Source organism: Arachis hypogaea, chromosome 6 (assembly GCF_003086295.3).
Source record: "Arachis hypogaea cultivar Tifrunner chromosome 6, arahy.Tifrunner.gnm2.J5K5, whole genome shotgun sequence".
Lineage (NCBI taxonomy): Eukaryota > Viridiplantae > Streptophyta > Magnoliopsida > Fabales > Fabaceae > Arachis > Arachis hypogaea.
In genome coordinates this window covers 4531712-4549496 of record NC_092041.1, presented here as the reverse complement: position 1 = coordinate 4549496, position 17785 = coordinate 4531712, and the positions used below count along the sequence as shown (strand labels likewise).

The window sequence follows — 17785 nt, the reverse complement described above, 5'->3', positions numbered from 1 at the left end:
GATAAGAACTGCCTTATTAAAAATATTGTCAAGAAAAATCTAATAAGGACAAAAATCTGACCAAAGAAAAAAGAGTACAGTTTTTCTCTCTTGTCAACATTATTTAATATCTCGAAATTGACGCATTCCAATTTAATTTGATGTACCAATCTTTTAAAAAAGAATGTTAGAAGTGACTTTATAAATAAATCAGTCAGATTATCGCTTGAGCGGATCTGTTAGACATCAATTATGCCTTGATTTTGAAGGTCATGAGCGAAGAAGAATTTGAGAGAAATATATTTTGTTCTATCACTTTTGATGTATCCACCCTTAAGTTGAGCAATGCATAATGTATTATCTTCAAACCAAATAGTTGGAGATATTTTCCTATTAATCAGTTCACATGACGATAGAATATATTGGATTAAACTCCTAAGCGAGAAACACTCGCGACTTGTTTTATGTATCGCTAGTATTTTAACATGATTAGAGGATGTTACTGCAATCGACTATTTTCTAGACCTTCATGATATAGTTGTATCACCATATGTGAATAGGTATCCTGTTTGAGATATTTCTTTATGTGGATCAGATAAGTATCCTGCATTTGCATAACAAACTAATTGTGACTTGGATTCATATGGATAAAATAAACCCATATCAATGATTTTATGAAGATATCGTAAAATTTGTTTGATTCCATTTGAATGTCTTTTGGTTGGAGAGGAATTATACATTGCCAGTAAATTTTCAGCAAATGATATGCCAAGTCGTGTATTATTAGCAAGGTACATTAGCGCTCCAATGGCACTAAAATATGGTATTTCAGGACCAAGGATATCTTCAATTTTCTTATTTAGGATGGAATTGATCCTTTTTCACATCCAAGACTTTACGATCATTAAGGAACTTAATGGATGTGACTTATCCATATAAAATCTCTTCAAGATCTTTTGTGTATGTTGTTTGATGAATAAAGATATCATTTTTTGTATACTCGATCTGCAAGCCGAGATAAAATTTAGTATTTTCAAGATCCTTCATCCCAAACTCTTCTTTTAAAATTTTTATAATTGTTGGATTCTCTTCAGGGATTCTAGTGATATTTAAATCATCAACGTACATAACAATTATAATGAATCTAGATGCGGATTTCTTTATGAAAACATATGGGAAGATATCGTCATTCTTAACTCCGTTTTTTACCAGATACTCAGTAAGACGATTATACCATATTCGTTCAGATTGCTTTAGATCATATAAAGATCTTCACAATTTTATTGAGTATAACCCCTGCGAATATTCATGTGGTTTAGATATCTTTAGTTTTTTAAGGACTTTCATATAGATATCACGATCTAATGATCAGTGTAAATAAGCTGTTACCACATCCATTAGATACATATGTAGTTTATGGTATGCAGATAAACTAACCAAATAACGCAATGTTATTGCATCTACTACAGGAAAATATGTTTCTTCATAATCTATACTGGACTTTTGTGAAAAATCTTGCGCCACAAGTCGAGCTTTGTAGCGTACAACTTTATTTTTCTCATTTCATTTTCTCACAAATATTCATCTGTATCCAACAGGTTTTACATCTTCTACTGCACAGATTACAGGTCGAAAGACTTTACATTTTTCAAGTGATTCTAACACAACATTTATAGCTTCTTCCCATTTTGGCCAATCATTCTTTTGTCAACATTCTTCAATTGTTCTTGGCTCAAAATCCTTATTTTCATGCATGATGTGTAACATCACATTATATACGAATATTTCATTGACAATTATTTTATTTTGGTTTCATTTTTTCTCCTATAAAGACATAATTTATCGAAATCTCATCATTTTCACAATTTTCAGGTATTTGAACGTCTTCTGAAGCCAAAAGTATATCATAATTTTAGACAACTGTAGTTATTTTTACTATGTCTTTATATTTTTCAACAAGAATAGTATTTACCATTTTTCTTTTTCGAGAATTTTTGTCCTTGGAATAGATAGGCCTACCACGCTTCTGACGTGAATTTGTTTTGGTGGCCATTTGTTCGACTGAGACATAATTTGAATTGGAGCATTTTCAGCTGGTATATAGAATTTAGTAATCCTTTTTGTATCAGAAAATGTATCAACCAATTCATTTGCTATTTTTTTTGTAAATGTATATTTTTTTGAACTTCCATTGCACATTGCCCTGATCGAGGATCTAAATACATCAAATATAATGCATTCCAATTAAGTTTTTTTTTTTCAAAAAGCTTATTCTCTCCTTCTAATGTTAGAAATTTTAATTTATCAAAATAACAATCTGCAAATCGAACTTTAAACATATATCCTGTTTGTATTTTGAGATACCTCACTATAAAGGGAGAATCATATCCCATATAAATTCTCAATTTTCTTTGGGGTCCATTTTGATGCGAGAAAGTGCAACAGTTGGAACATATTTCACACACTCAAATATCATCAAATAAAAAATATTTGCCTGTTGATCAAAAATATTTTGCAGCATGTAAAATTACATATCCCAAACAGAGGTTGAAAGATTTCTTCTCGCGTAAGTAGGGGTCTAGCAATTAATTGGAAGCATTTAATAGTGATTCTGTTAATCCATTTTGTGTGTGAACATGAGTTATTGGATGTTCAATGCGTATTCCGTTAGCCATACAATAAGCATCAAAGACTTGGAAAGTGAATTCACCAGCATTATCAAGACAAATTATTTTGATTGGATTTTCTAAAAAATTTACTTTTAATCAAATAATTTGAGCAAATAATCTCGCAAACGCTAGGTTGCGAGAAGACAATAAGCACACATGTGACCATCTCGAAAATTCGTCTAGTAGGACCATAAAATATTTAAAAGATCTATATGGTGGATGAATAAGTCTACATATATCGCATTGAATCCTTTTAAGAAATTCAGGAGACTAAAATTCAATCCTTACTAGTGATGGTCTTAAAATTAGTTTTTTCTAAGAACATGCAACACAACAAAATTGATTAGATTTAAGAATTTTCAAGTTCTTTAATAAATGTGTATGAGAGTTTTTGATAATTTTTCGCATCATTGTTGTTCCAAAATATCCTAATCGATCATGCCAAATTATAAATTCATTTAGGTTAGTAAACTTTTGGTTTACAATGGCATGTGATTCAATTGCACTAATTTTAGTATAATATAAGTCAGATGAAAGTGAGGGTAACTTTTCTAATATAACATTTTTATTTGAATAATGAGTTGTGATATATAAGTACTCATGATTTTCCTCATTCATTGTTTCAATATGATATCCATTTCGACGAATATTTTTAAAATTCAACAAGTTCTTTAGAGACTTAGTAGACAATAGTGCATTATTTATTATGAATTTTGTTCTTCTAGAAAACAAAATTATAGTTCTTCTAGAGCCTTCTATTATATTGTCTGAGTCAATAATAGTATTAACATATTGTTCTTTTGGTATAAGATGAATAAAATATATATTACTTTTGAGAATGGTATCTAAACATACACCATCCGCAACGCAAACATCTTCATTATATATCTTTGCTATTTTTTTCAAAGACAAATAATAATAATAATAAAATGAGTAGCAGTACATATGCAGTAAAATTGTATTCCTAATTGAAAATATTTTTTTAAGAAGCATTGTACATAAAAATAGTGTCATATATTAAAATTATATTAAAATTTTATTATTATTACTAGTATTATTATATTAAAACTTGACACATTTAATGATTTTAAAATTCATAAGCATAAACATAAATATTTTATTAACCATTATTCATGTACATCATACTTAAAATTTAAATACATAAGAAATAAAACTTAACAAAAAAAATTTATATTATTTATTTATATAAATACCTAATGAACCTAAATATTAAACTTTTTTCTCATTGATCAAATGAACAATATTTCTTTCAAGATTCTCAAAGAAATCAGATACTACATAATGAGTGGTGTAATTTTTATCAACGTCCTTTAAAACAAAATTTGTCTCGTTTCTTTTGTTATCATTTTTCAAAGATGCTTGATAAAACTTAACTAAGTACCTTAGGGTACAATAGGTACGTGACCAATGGTCATTTTCACCACAACGGAAATATTTATTTTCTGTTGATTTATTTTTTTCACTATTTCTTTATTTATTCCACTTCTGGTGGGATCATTTCTTGTGAATAGGGCTGGAAGTGAGTCAAGTCAACTCATGAACCAGTTCGAGCTCGATTCGTTAATAACTCGATAAGTTGAGCTCGTAAGCTGATAAGCCAAGCTTGAGCTCATAAATTAAATGAGTCGAGTTTGAACTTGGATAAGTTTAGCCCATTTGTTCGTGAGCTGGCTCGATTATATATATACTTTTAGTTTATACTTTTAATAATATATATACATATAAAATAATATATAACTATATATATATATATATATATTAATGTTCTATTTAAAATTTTATAATCGGTTTTTATATAATTTTGATATAGGACATAAATAAAAAATACATCATTAATAGATACACAATATATAAAATTAATATTTTTTAATATATATATATAAGTTATAATTTATTGATATAAAATTATGGATTATTTTTCTGTTATTTAAGAGCTTTTGGTGAGCCAAACTTGAGCTTAAGAAATAGACTTGATTGTTAATGAGGTGAGCCGTGTGCTAAGCTCAATTTTCATGAGTCGAGCTTGAGTTTGGTTTATCTCGACACAGCTCGTTCACTTCCAGCCCTACTTGTGAACATAATTTTTCATGTTACTAAAATTTTGCCATTTACCTCTTTTGGGGTTATGATTTGCGACATTTGTTTCAGAAATGGGGTGGCGCCAGCTGAGCGCGCTTCATAATTTCTTAAAAGCAATTCATTATTATGTTCAGCAATAAGAATGTAAGAAATTAGCTTAAAATATTTTTTAAATTCTTTTTCTTGATATTGCTGCTGCAGGAACACATTTGAGGGATGGAAGGTCGAGAAAATTTTCTCTAACATGTCATTATCAGTTATCTTTTTCCCACATAATTTTATTCGTGACTTAATTTTCAGAACATTGTTGAATTGTATTTTCTTATGGATTTAAAATCCTGTAGACGCAAGTGTGTCTACTCATATCGAGTTTGAGAAAGTATCACTATCTTTTGATTATTATACCTTTCTTCAAGGTTCTTCCACAAATCTGCAGGATCTTTTAATGTGAGATATTTATTTTTTAATCCTTCGTCAAGATGACGACGAAGGAAGATCATGACTTTGACTTTATCCTTTTGAGATGCATTATTTTTAACCTTAATAGTATCTCCAATATCCATTGAATCAAAATTAATTTAGGCATCTAATATCGATAATAAATAGTTATTTTTAGATATATCAAAATTATTAAATTTAAAATGAGAGGATTTTGACATAATAAAAATTTATTACTTAAATCTTCTTAAATTTTGATCAGAGTTTCGTGCTAATAATATGGCGTAAAATAAATAAATAAAGAAGAAAAAATAAATATAAAATAAAAAAATATAAATAGAAAACTCTAATATTAATGTTCACCAATATTATTATTTCATTGTAATAAAGATGATTTATATATTAATATTATATATATTGCAGAGAGATGAATGTTTTATATTTGTATTGTGTATATATTGCTTCAAATTATGCTTCTATTTATACATACACATAATCTTCATTTACCTTCATTAAATATAATCTTTCTTGGTAACATGAGCATCCTACCATAAAAAAGTTGAGTCGCTTATGGATAACCATATCACAATATAAATATAATTAAATTCGATCCATATACATTCACATCTCAACTATTATATTCATGTAAATTAATCTAAATTTATGATGTATAGACACTGACATGAATACGAGATATGACACGATATAAAACATATCGATACACAAATTTTAAAATTTTGTAAGATACGAAAACACACATATATATAAAATATAATGTGTTTTTTAAAAAATAATAATGATATTTTAATATTTTATTTATATTAAAACATAAATTAAATTTTTAATTATTTTTAATATTTTATTTAATTATATAAAATATTTAAAATATTATTTTTATTTTAATAAATAATAATATATACTATTTTTAAATTTATTTTAAAAATATATGTTAAAAATAATATTTGATATATTAATAGTATTTAAATGTGTTTAAATATATTTAAAAAAATTATTTTATTTTTTATTAAGACACTGTCTAAATAAAATAAACACTACATATCAAACAAATATCGTATCTAAAATATGTCCGATACCAGGCACATTAACAAAATATGCGTGCTTTATATATTTAAACTTAACAGAGAAATAGAAGTTAAGTTTGATGCGGCATCTGGTATGAGATTATTCTGATTCTGAATCACAAGGCATGTGGTTTCGTGATTGAAGAAAGTTGCTTGGGTATCCAAATCTTACTGATAAATCCATTCAACTCCCCTTACTTATCCAAATTACCACACTACTCCCACGTGTTCCCACGGATATATTCAACGCTTCGCTTAGCCCTCCTGAAATGTCAAAATTACCCCTCCTTCAAATTTATTTGGAGCCGGACTCCCCCGACATTTCCCAAATTGCCAAGGGAAGACGAAGAAGGATTTGAGGCAAAACCGTCTTGCGTTGTGTTGGGTTGGTCAAATCAAAATCAAAATCAAAATCAAAATCGGAATCTTTAATGGTATCATCATTTTTAACTTAGTGCCGTTTTCGGTGACTCGCCGGTGGCCGGTTCAAAATTCCCATTTCTTGAGCTTTCAGTATTATGAAGAGCAACAACAACACCACCAATGGATTCATCCCTTCTTCTTTCAAGTTCATAGCTTCTCGCATTAAGACCGCTTCTTCCGGTTCCCGTTCTTCCCATTCCAACAAGGATCAGGTCCGTGTTACTCAAATCAATTACCTGTTTTCTTTTTTAGTTCTTGATTTCTTTCAGTTTCTTGCTACTGTTTTTTGTTTGAATTTCTACTGGCGTGGGTTAATTGAGTTAGTAGTAAGATACGATGCATTGTGTTTTCCAAATTTGATCATTCATTCAATTTAATGACATGGATTTGTGTATTATGATTAGGATTAGGTGTAATTACGAGAATTAAAGAGAGTTTGTAAAAGTCTTATTGATTGGTATTTCGAGTTTTGTGATTGCTTTTCAGCTGGCAATGGCATGGTGCAGTTGTGATTTATGAACGGAAGGCTAAGATTTTAGATATCATGATTCAACTCTGTTTTGTTTTGTAGGTGCTTTGGGCTTGCTTTGACAAGCTAGAATTTGGTCCCTCTTCTTTTAGGAATGTTCTGTTACTTGGTTATTCAAATGGCTTTCAAGTTCTTGATGTGGAAGATGCTACTAATGTCAGGGAGATTGTCTCGAAGCACGATGATCCGGTTTCGTTTTTACAAATGCAGCCCGTCCCTAAGAAACCTGAGGGTTCTGAAGGATTTAGATCATCACATCCTTTGCTCTTAGTTGTTGCTTGTGATAAGTCAAAGATTCCGGGTCCAGTGCAAAATAGTAGAGATGGATTTGTCAGGGATCATGCTGAACCTCAAGCTGAGAATGTTTTTGGTTCAGCTACAGCTGTTAGATTTTACTCGCTTAAGTCTCATACCTATGTTCATGCTCTCAGATTTCGTTCCACTGTCTACATGGTTAGATGTAGTCCTAAAGTTGTGGCTGTGGGTCTTGCTATGCAAGTAAGGTTTTTGATTCAATTTTTTAATTTGATTTACTTTTAACACTATGCATGAATACCTGAATTTGTTAGGTAAATGGAACTTATGATAATTTTAGTTACATCCTGGATAGGTTTTGCTATTTCCTTTCACATGTGTAGAGAGGTTGCTGGTACTGATGATTTGTGTCTCATGTCACCTAATAGATGATTTAATGTTGTCTAGATGTGAATGTAGTGTAAATGTGTAATACACTGTTATTGATGTTTCTACTGTCACAATTAAAATAACATTTCCCCCCTTATTGTATTGCTGCTTGCAGATATACTGTTTTGACGCACTTACGCTTGAGAGTAAGTTCAGTGTCCTGACTCATCCTGTACCTGAGTTGGGTGGCCAAGGAGTGGTTGGGGTTAATATTGGGTACGGTCCCATGGCTTTAGGGCCCCGATGGTTGGCTTATGCTTCTAACAGTCCTTTGCTGTCAAATAAAAGTCGACTAAGTCCTCAAAGTGTGACTCCTCCTGCTGTCAGCCCATCAACATCTCCCAGCAATGGAAACCCGGTAGCCCGATATGCCCTGGAATCCAGCAAGCACTTGGCTGCCGGGCTCATCAACCTCAGTGACAAGGGGTACAGAACATTGTCTAAATACTATCAGGATCTTATGCCTGATGGATCCAATTCTCCGGTTTCATCAAATTCAATCTGGAAAGCTAGTCGGTTTACCCCACCTACCCCTGAAACAGATACCACCGGTGTGGTAAGTCATCTAATTTAGTGAAAGCATAACATGTAATCTGATTTTCTTATGCAGCATGATGCTGACTAGATATTTTCCTGTTAAAGTATATTGGCATCTGTATTACGATTTACATGAGATCATCTATTCGCGCAGCTTATCCATAGAAGAAAGATTGTTTAAGGTAGTTATAGTTCTTAGTATTATTGATGTATCATCCCTTTACTACCCCTTCTTTTTAATGTTGTGGCAGCTGAAGCAATCATTCTATTCTAGCTTCTCGTTGATATTATTATCACAAATCTATTGCAGGTTGTTGTGAAAGATTTTGTTTCTAGAGCTGTTGTGGCTCAATTTAAGGCCCATACTAGTCCAATATCAGCTTTGTGTTTTGACCCAAGTGGGACACTTTTGGTCACAGCATCAATTCATGGAAACAATATCAATATATTTCGGATTATGCCATCCTCTTCACGGAATGGATCAGGTCATCAAAGCACTGATGTGAGCTATTCTCATGTCCACCTATACAAGCTCCACCGTGGCTTGACATCAGCCGTATGCTCCTATTCTCACAATTTCTTTAAGGCCTTGGTTTTAGTATGTACTCATGAAGGTTTTACTTTATGGTGTATATTATGCAGGTCATACAAGATATTTGTTTTAGCCATATGAGTCAGTGGGTTGCCATTATTTCTTCCAAGGGCACTTGCCATATTTTTGCTCTTGCCCCTTTCGGTGGTGAGACAGTTCTTCAGATACATAGTCATGACACAGAGGGGCCTATTCTCTTTCCAGCGTTGTCACTGCCATGGTGGTTCACTCCACATTTCACTGTAAACCAGCAACAATCTTGCCCAGCACCTCCACCTCCTGTTGTCCTCTCTGTGGTTAGCAGAATAAAAAATAATGCTGGATGGCTCAATATAGTTAGTAATGCTACATCTTCTGCAGCAGGAAAAGTCTGCATTCCTTCTGGTGCTGTTTCTGCAGTCTTTCATAGTTCCATATCCTGTGATACGGGCAACACGACGTCTAATATTCATGCTCTGGAGTATTTATTGGTATATGCCCCGTCTGGTCATTTAATTCAATATAAACTACTTCCATCACTCGGGCCAGAGCCTAGTGGAACTGTTCCAAGAATGGATTCTGTTCCTTCGGCACATACAGAAGAAGAGAATTTAAGAGTTAAAGTTGAACCAGTTCAGTGGTGGGATGTCTGTAGAAGAAATGATTGGCCAGAAAAAGAGGTGCATATAGTAGGGAATAATCTTGGTCTTGAAGCTGCAGAAATTATCTTGGGAACTTCAGATCGTGAAGATAATAATGTTGGAAACAATAATTGCATTAAATTCAATGACCAATGTCACTTTTCAAATGCAGAGGTACAAATAAATTCTGGGAGGATACCAATATGGCAGAAGTCTGAGGTATTTAAGTGGTTTCTATTCTGATACTGTTGCTTGTTATGTCTCCCAACACATATTCTTTCAACTAAGCTCATGCTCCCTCAATGTTTAGGTATCTTTCTTTGTGATGAGCCCTTTGGTGACCAAGGAGCTGATTTTACGTGAATCTAGTACCAGTGGAGAGATTGAAATTGAGAATATTCCTATTGACGAGGTTGAAATAAGGCGGAAGAATTTGTTGCCTGTCTTTGACCATTTCCATCGGGTTGACAGGTAATTGTTACTTACCTTCGCTTTCTTTGATCAGTTAGAGAAGTCATTTGTGTAATTAGCCTCCCAGATCATTTCCATTCTAGATATGAGATGTACCTATTTCATCGCATTGCCATTTTAGTATTTACATGGTAGATTTGTAGAGAGGAGTCAATTTTTTCTTGCAATAATTGTTTTTAGTGTCTAGTTTGCTCCTTGCATACCTATTGAGTATGTAAATGAACTAAAGTGTGACTTTGTGAGGAGGGTATTTACTTCTTGTCTTTGGAGAGATCAATTTAGAGGGTTACTTGATTGCCTTTTTCCTTTTGGCAGAGGTATTGTCATGGGAAGAAGTTCTAGCTCGTCGTCTGATTCTCATGGAGCTGAAGAGAAGTTTTCTGGAGATGCTGTACTCTCCCATTCAAAGTTGAAGATACCTGGCTCAGCTTTGAAGGCAGATGCTGGTATGATAAGCAATTCAATATGGCATCTTCTATTAGAGTGCTCCCAAGTTATTTAACTTAGTTTTTATACTGTCCTCTCAGGCTTGTCAGGATATTTTTCTTCATCAATTGACTCATCTGGAAGTGATATTAATGTAAAGAATAGAGAGGAATACGTGTCGGAATCACCTCTTCCAAGCCTGAAGACTGTTAACATGGATGACATTGCAGCAGGTGGCTCACAAGTGAATTCATCAAAAGGTGGCAAAGCTAATGAGAGTTTAAATTCAAGTTTTAATGGTTGTAACTTGAATATGAACGTTACACATGATGGGCTAGTCCATGACTCGCCTGACTTTGGGCAAATTTTTCAAGAGGATTATTCAAAAGCATCAATTGGCTGTCCTGAATCAGCAGAGGTTGTTTCTGATGAGGAATGTAGCAGTCCCTGTGTGAGGGAGAAATCAGAGGAAGATGGTGATGATGATGGCATGCTTGGTGGTGTATTTGAGTTCTCTGAGGAAGGTATGAATATGAAACAGTTTAATTTAAAAAGGATTGAATTTGAACGGAATTTATATCAAAAATAAATTTTGTTGCACCATCTTTTCTGTTTTGCAGGTTAATGGCTGCTTTTTTTTGGTGCTTGCCTTTCTCTTGAAGTTATTGTGAATTGGTGGTGTAAAGGATTTCTTTTAAATTGACAAATGTGGGTGATTTCCTTGCAACAAGCTAATTGCTACTGACCATTGATTGAAGGGATTTTAAATTTTCTAATGTTCTCACACAATGTTCCTTCCAAGGTGAATGATTTTCTTGTGATTTCGATGTAAATGTTGTATATTATTTGTCAGGGTACTGGCCAGATTCTTCATATGTTTCTAAATGTATTCTTTCCACTCACGCACCATGAAAAAATAAGGAGAAGGGGGGGGGGGGGTTCAAACTAAGAAAATGCAGTAGTTTCCTACTGTGTACCAAGATGAGAGAAAAAAATATGAAAAAAAAAAGAAGAAAGAAAGAAAGAAATGGTTAGTTACTCTGTTCTCTTCTCCTCTGTTTCTATTCAAGCAAATTTATTCCTCATTTCTCGTTATGTGGATTAAAGGGAAAAAAAAAAAACCAAAAGATTGTATCAAGTTTGTCCCTTATGCCTGCGTGTTTGCGTACAATGTAACCAAAATAATGTCTTACCACTCTGATTAATAGTTTAATACAGTCTTATTCATTCCATGACAGTATATATGGAATATAAATAGTATATTGACGTTTAATATAAGAATAGTTTCTGACTTCAGTTAAGTTACCCACTAGATGAGATTTTAATAATCGATATGTTATCATATGGTGAGACATTGTATTAAGACAAATGAAAAAACACTAAGAAACGAATTCCATTAAAGATTAATGTCATGCCTCCCTAATAATTGCTTCAAAACTCGTTTACAGAAAGAGCAAGGATCCTTAGACTGGAGCTTCTGCTATTAAGATTAGTTAAAATCAAGATCTAAATCGCTTTCAAATGAACTTATATTCAGCTTTATCAGTTCATAAATTCCATCTAGCAAAGCAAAAATTTCATTGCTTAGTGGATGTGACCTATCTTCCACAATGAACTTATGCAATTGGTCTCCCTCTTCAATGAAACTATGTCCAGCAACTTTTGTTATTTTGCTGCCCTTCATCACCTTCCTAAGCTTTGAAACTCCATCCCAATGACCAGCCGAAGCATAAATATTGGAAAGAATGACATAGTTTCCAGGATTCCAAGGCTCAAGTGCAAACAGTGATTCGGCTGCAATCTCGGCCAGCTCAACATTACCATGGAAGCTGCAAGCTCCCAAGAGAGCTCCCCATATTACTGAATCTGGTTTCATGGGCATGCTTTGTATGACACTGTAAGCTTCTTGTAACTGGCCGGCCCGGCCTAGGAGATCGACAATGCAGCCATAGTGTTGTAGTTTGGGAACAATGTGGAAGTCCGTTGTCATTGACTTGAAGATATATCTCCCTTTAGCAACCATGCCATCATGAGTGCATGCCAAGAGGAGCCCCACAAATGTAACATCGTCCGGTGAAGTCCCATCTCTCAGCATTTGATCATAAAGCTCAAGTGCCTTGCTACATTGTCCATGAACAGCCAAACCCATGATCATTGAATTCCAAGAGCACAAGTTTCTCAAGCTTCCAATCTCATCAAACACCCTCCAAGCAACATCAATCTTGCCACATTTCGCATACATCTCCAACACAGCATTACTCACATATAAATTCTTGAAATACCCGTTTTCTCTTGCATAAGCTTCAATCCTCTGACCAATTTCCAATGCCCCAAGATTAGCACAAGCCGGCAAAATGCTTGCCAATGTTACTTCATTCGGCTTTGTGACTTTCTCCCTTTCCATCGTCAGAAACAAATCCAAAGCCTTCTCATACAGCTTGTTCTGCGAGTAACCGGATATCATGGTGGTCCACGACACCACACTCCTACAAGGCATCAACAGGAACAACTCCAATGCTTTCTCCATATCCCCAAACCTCGCATATCCCGCAATCATGGCATTCCAAGAAGGTACCCCTCTCACAGCCATTTCATCAAACACATGGCGTGCCATCTTCAAAGAACCCAGTTTAGCATACATATCAAGCAAAGCTGTGGCAGCAAATACATCAGGTTCAAAGCCTGATTTGATGAAATGGGTATGGAGCATTTGGGCAAGGAAAGGGGAAGAAAGTGAGGTGCATGCAGAGAAGAGGAAATTGAAAGTGTGCTCATTTGGTTGGAAGCCATGGAGAAGCATTTGGGAATAAAGGGAGAAGCAGCGGCGCGTGTTGCTTCCATTGATGGAGTAGGCTTGGATGAGCCTATTGTAGAGAAAGACGGTGGCTTTGGGATTGGGTGAGTGGCAGAGAAAGGAATGTGCATAGCTAAGGTTTGGGATTTGAAGAAGCTTCTCAATGATAACTTTGGTGTTGTCTATGCCATTTCTCAGGGTGTATCCATGGATTTGCTTCACTTGGTTCATCACTGATCACACTTTGGTTGGGCTCCGAACACACATTGCAATCTTCTTCAATTTGTTACGTACCATCTACTATGTTTCATAGTTAACTGACTTAACCGACAGTGACATGTCAAATAATGTCGAGTTAGAGTACAGGTTGGCATTTTATTTATTTCTCTCAATTGGTCCATCAGATGTGAAATTAGAGAATTATTTTTTTTTTGTAGTCAATTTGTTTTTAAAAATACAAATTAAAAAATAATTTTATAATAAAAAGTTAAGTAATATTAATTAATTATAATTTAATTTTTTCATACTTATTCGAAGTCAAATACTTATATTTTTGTATTAAATTAAGTATTATTTTATTTAAAAAAATGATATCCTTACAAAAACTTGTTAAAAGAAATATATTTCTTTCGATCAAGACATTAATTTTGTCATCTTTTATTATAGACTATTTTAAAATCGATATTTTTGCAACAATCAACACATGTTTTGTTTTGTTAATAAAAGATAATCTAAACATGTAATTATTTGAGTATCCATGAAAAAATAAAAGATAATAAACAATCTGTTATCGTTTATTATAATCATGAATATCTAAAATACTAATAAATCTACTTATAAAAAAATAAATTTGATGTTGTATTCATAAAAAATTGAATTCCAATAAAAAAAAGTTGCCCAAGTATTAAAAAACAATCCGAAATTATGACTATCCACCTCATCATTAGGGTAACTACCTCATCCCACCAAATTTTTAATCCTATTGTGAAATAAATAATTAAGGAATATATAATAAATATAAAATAAAAAAATATAAATAAAAAAGAAATGTATTAAGAATGATGCATTCTAATTAAGTTTTTTTTCAAGAAGTTTATTCTCTCTTCTTAATGTTGAAAATTTTAATTCATCAAAATGACAATCTACAAATCGAGATTTAAATGCATTTCTAGTTTGTATCTCAAGATACCTTATTATAGAGGAAGAATCATATCCAACATATAACTTCAATTTTCTTTGGGGTCCCATTTTGGTGCGAGAAGGTGGTGCAATGGGAACATATATCGCACACCCGAATATTTTCTTAAATGGGAAACATTTGTCTGCTGGCAAAAAGCTAATTGCATAGGAGAGAACTGATGGTAACTCGTTGGCTTCAAACTAATAAGTGCTGCGGCTTGTAAAATAGCATACCCCCAAACCGAGGTTGGGAGATTTGTTCTCATTAGTAAGGGACTAGCAATTAATTGGAGGCGTTTAATAAGTGATTCTGTTAACCCATTTTGTGTGTGAACATGAGCTACTAGATGTTCAACACTTATTCCATTAGCCACACAATAAGCATCAAAGGCTTGAGAAGTAAATTCACCAGCATTATCAAGACGAATTGCCTTGATTGGATTTTCTGGAACCTGTACTTTTAATCGAATAATTTGAGCTAGTAATCTCGCAAACGCCAGGTTGCGAGAAGACAATAAGCACACATGTGACCATCTCGAAGATGCGTCTATTAAGATCATAAAATATCTAAAAGATCCACATGGTGGATGAATAGGTCCACATATATCGCCTTGAATCTTTTTTAGGAATTCAGGAGACTCAAATCCAACCTTTACTGGTGATGACCTTAAAATTAACTTTCCCTGAGAACATGCAGCACAACAAAATTCACTAGATTTAAAAATCTTCTGGTTCTTTAGTGAATGTCCATGGGAGTTTTCAATAATTCTCCGCATCATGGTTGTTTCCGGATGACCCAATCAATCATGACAAGTTATGAATTCATTTGGGCTAGTAAACTTCTGGTTTACAGTGGCATGTGATTCAATTGCACTAATCTTAGTATAATATAACCCAGATGAGAGTGAGGGTAATTTTTCTAATATAACCTTTTTATTTAAAGTATGAGTTGTGATACATAAATACTCATGATTTTCCTCATTCATTGTCTCAATATGATATTCATTTTGGCGAATATCTTTAAAACTCAACAAGTTTCTTAAAGACTTGGTAGACAATAGTACGTTATTTATTATAAATTTTGTTCCTCCGGAAAATAAAATTATAGCTCTTACAGATCCTTCTATTACAATGCCCGAGCCAATAATAGTATTAACATATTTTTTTGGCACTAGATGGGTAAAATATATATCACTTTTGAGAATGGTGTGCGAACTTGCACTATCATCCTTGTCATTTTCTTCAAAGACAAATAATAATAATAAGGTGAGCAATTTTATTGCATTTTGGCCAGCATGTAACCAGCAGAGAAAGGTGAGCCATTGGATGAAATTTCATACCAATCTCACACTATCAAATCATCATTGATGGTTAGTTGATGGCTACCAATCACAAATGTTGCTAGCACCCTAGCATTGCTCTAATAATAAAATAAGTAGTAGTACATGCACAGTTAAATTGAATTCTTTGATTGGAATTATTTTTCTAAGAAATACTGTACATAATGTCATATACTAAAATTTTATTATTATCACTATTATTATTATATTTTTAAAACTTGACACATTTAATGATTTCTAAAATTCTTAAACATAAAATTAATATTTTATTATTTATATACATCATATTTGAAATTTAAATACATAGAAAATAAAACTTAACAATAAGTTTCTTACATTATTTATTTACATGAATATTTAACAATTCCACATATTAAACTATTCCATCATTGATCAAATAACCAATATTTCTTTCAGGATCCTCAAAGAAATCTGACACATCGTAATGAGTGGTGGAATTTTCAACATCATTTGAAATAATTTGTTTTCTTTCCTTTGTCATCATTTTTCAAAGATGCTTGATAAAAATCGATTAAGTGCCTTGGGGTACGACAGGTACGCGACTAATAGCCCTTTCCACCACAATGGTAACATTTATCCTTTGTTGATTTATTTTACCCATTGTTTCTTTCTTTATCCCACTTCTGGTGAGATCCTCTCTTGTGAACATAATTCCTTTTCCTTTCATAATTTTTCTTGTTACTAAAACCTTGCTATCTACCTCTTTTGGGGTAATGATTTGCTGCATTAACTTCAGAAAATGGAGTGGCGCCAGCTGGGCGCACTTTGTGATTTTTTAAAAGCAATTCATTATTGCGTTCACCAACAAGAAGGCAAGAAATTAACTCAGAATATTTTTTAAATCCTTTTTCTCGATACTGCTGCTGCAGGAGCACAGTCAAGGCATAGAAGGTTGATAAAGTTTTCTCTAACATATCATATCAGTTATCTTTTCCCCCACCTAATTTCATTCGTGAGGTGATTCGAAATATTGCTGAATTATATTCATTTATAGATTTAAAATCCTATAGACGCAAGTGCGTCTATTCATATCGGACTTGAGGAAGTATCACCATCTTTTGATGATTATACCTTTTTTCAAGATCTTTCCACAGATCTGCAGGATCTTTTAATATGAGATATTCATTTTTCAATCCTTTTTCAAGATGACGACGAAGAAAAATCATGGCTTTGGATTTATCCTTCTGGGATACATTATTTTCAACCTTAATGGTATCTCCAAGATTCATTGAATCAAGATAGATTTTGGCATCTAGTATCCATGATAAATAGTTGTTTCCAGATATATCAAGAGCATTAAATTCAAGATGAGAGAGTTTTAACATAATGAAAATTTATTACCTAAGTCTTCCTAAATTTTATCAGAGTCTCGATAACTTATTGTAAAAAAATAATTAAGGAAGATATAATAAATATAAAATAAGAAAGTGTAAATAGAAAACTCTAGTATTACTATCCACCATAATTACTATCTCAATATAATAGAAATGATTCTTTATATATATATATATATATATATATATATATATATATATATATATGTAATAAAGTATATAAGAGAGAGAAGAATGCGTGGCACTATAAAAGATAGGGAGAATATATATATATATATATAATAAAGTATATAAGAGAGAGAAGAATGCGTGGCAGTATAAAAGATAGGGAGAATTGTTATTGATTGTGTGTGTTCCTTTTAGGGGTGTTCAAAACTGATCCAATCCAAACAAAATCGACCAACCAAACCAAAAAAATCGATAACCGAATAAACTGAAAACCGAAAAAACCAAAAAAAATAATTTTTTGCAGTTTTTTTGCAGTTCGGTTCGATTTTCGGTTTTGTTAGAAAAAACCCTAACCGAACCGAACCGAACCGGTGTTATTAAAAAGACCCTAATATAAAA

The 17785-nt window shown here is 32.7% G+C and overlaps 2 protein-coding genes across 2 annotated transcripts; one reads left to right on the top strand and one right to left on the bottom strand.

Moving 5' to 3' along the window:
* Positions 1 to 6341: 6341 nt before the first annotated feature.
* LOC112695489 (autophagy-related protein 18h) lies at positions 6342 to 11601 on the top strand. Its single transcript, XM_025747838.3, has 9 exons — positions 6342 to 6903; positions 7263 to 7718; positions 8020 to 8460; positions 8752 to 8997; positions 9084 to 9872; positions 9964 to 10124; positions 10440 to 10570; positions 10652 to 11074; positions 11171 to 11601. Exons 1-9 carry the CDS (start codon positions 6787 to 6789, stop codon positions 11173 to 11175), a joined length of 2769 nt encoding a protein of 922 aa, XP_025603623.1. The 5' UTR covers positions 6342 to 6786; the 3' UTR covers positions 11176 to 11601.
* A 322-nt stretch (positions 11602 to 11923) lies between these two features.
* LOC112695490 (pentatricopeptide repeat-containing protein At5g08510-like) lies at positions 11924 to 13741 on the bottom strand. Its single transcript, XM_025747840.3, has one exon. The coding sequence runs from the start codon at positions 13573 to 13575 to the stop codon at positions 12040 to 12042; it is 1536 nt and encodes a 511-aa protein (XP_025603625.1). The 5' UTR covers positions 13576 to 13741; the 3' UTR covers positions 11924 to 12039.
* Between the last annotated feature and the right edge of the window lie 4044 nt (positions 13742 to 17785).

Coding starts and splice junctions, on each gene's coding strand:
- LOC112695490 (XM_025747840.3), bottom strand. CDS start 13,575: ATGAACCAAGTGAAGCAAATCCATGGATACACCCTGAGAAATGGCATA.
- LOC112695489 (XM_025747838.3), top strand. CDS start 6,787: ATGAAGAGCAACAACAACACCACCAATGGATTCATCCCTTCTTCTTTC. Junction 7,719..8,019: donor CTGTGGGTCTTGCTATGCAA/GTAAGGTTTTTG, acceptor TGCTGCTTGCAG/ATATACTGTTTTGACGCACT. Junction 8,461..8,751: donor AAACAGATACCACCGGTGTG/GTAAGTCATCTA, acceptor AATCTATTGCAG/GTTGTTGTGAAAGATTTTGT.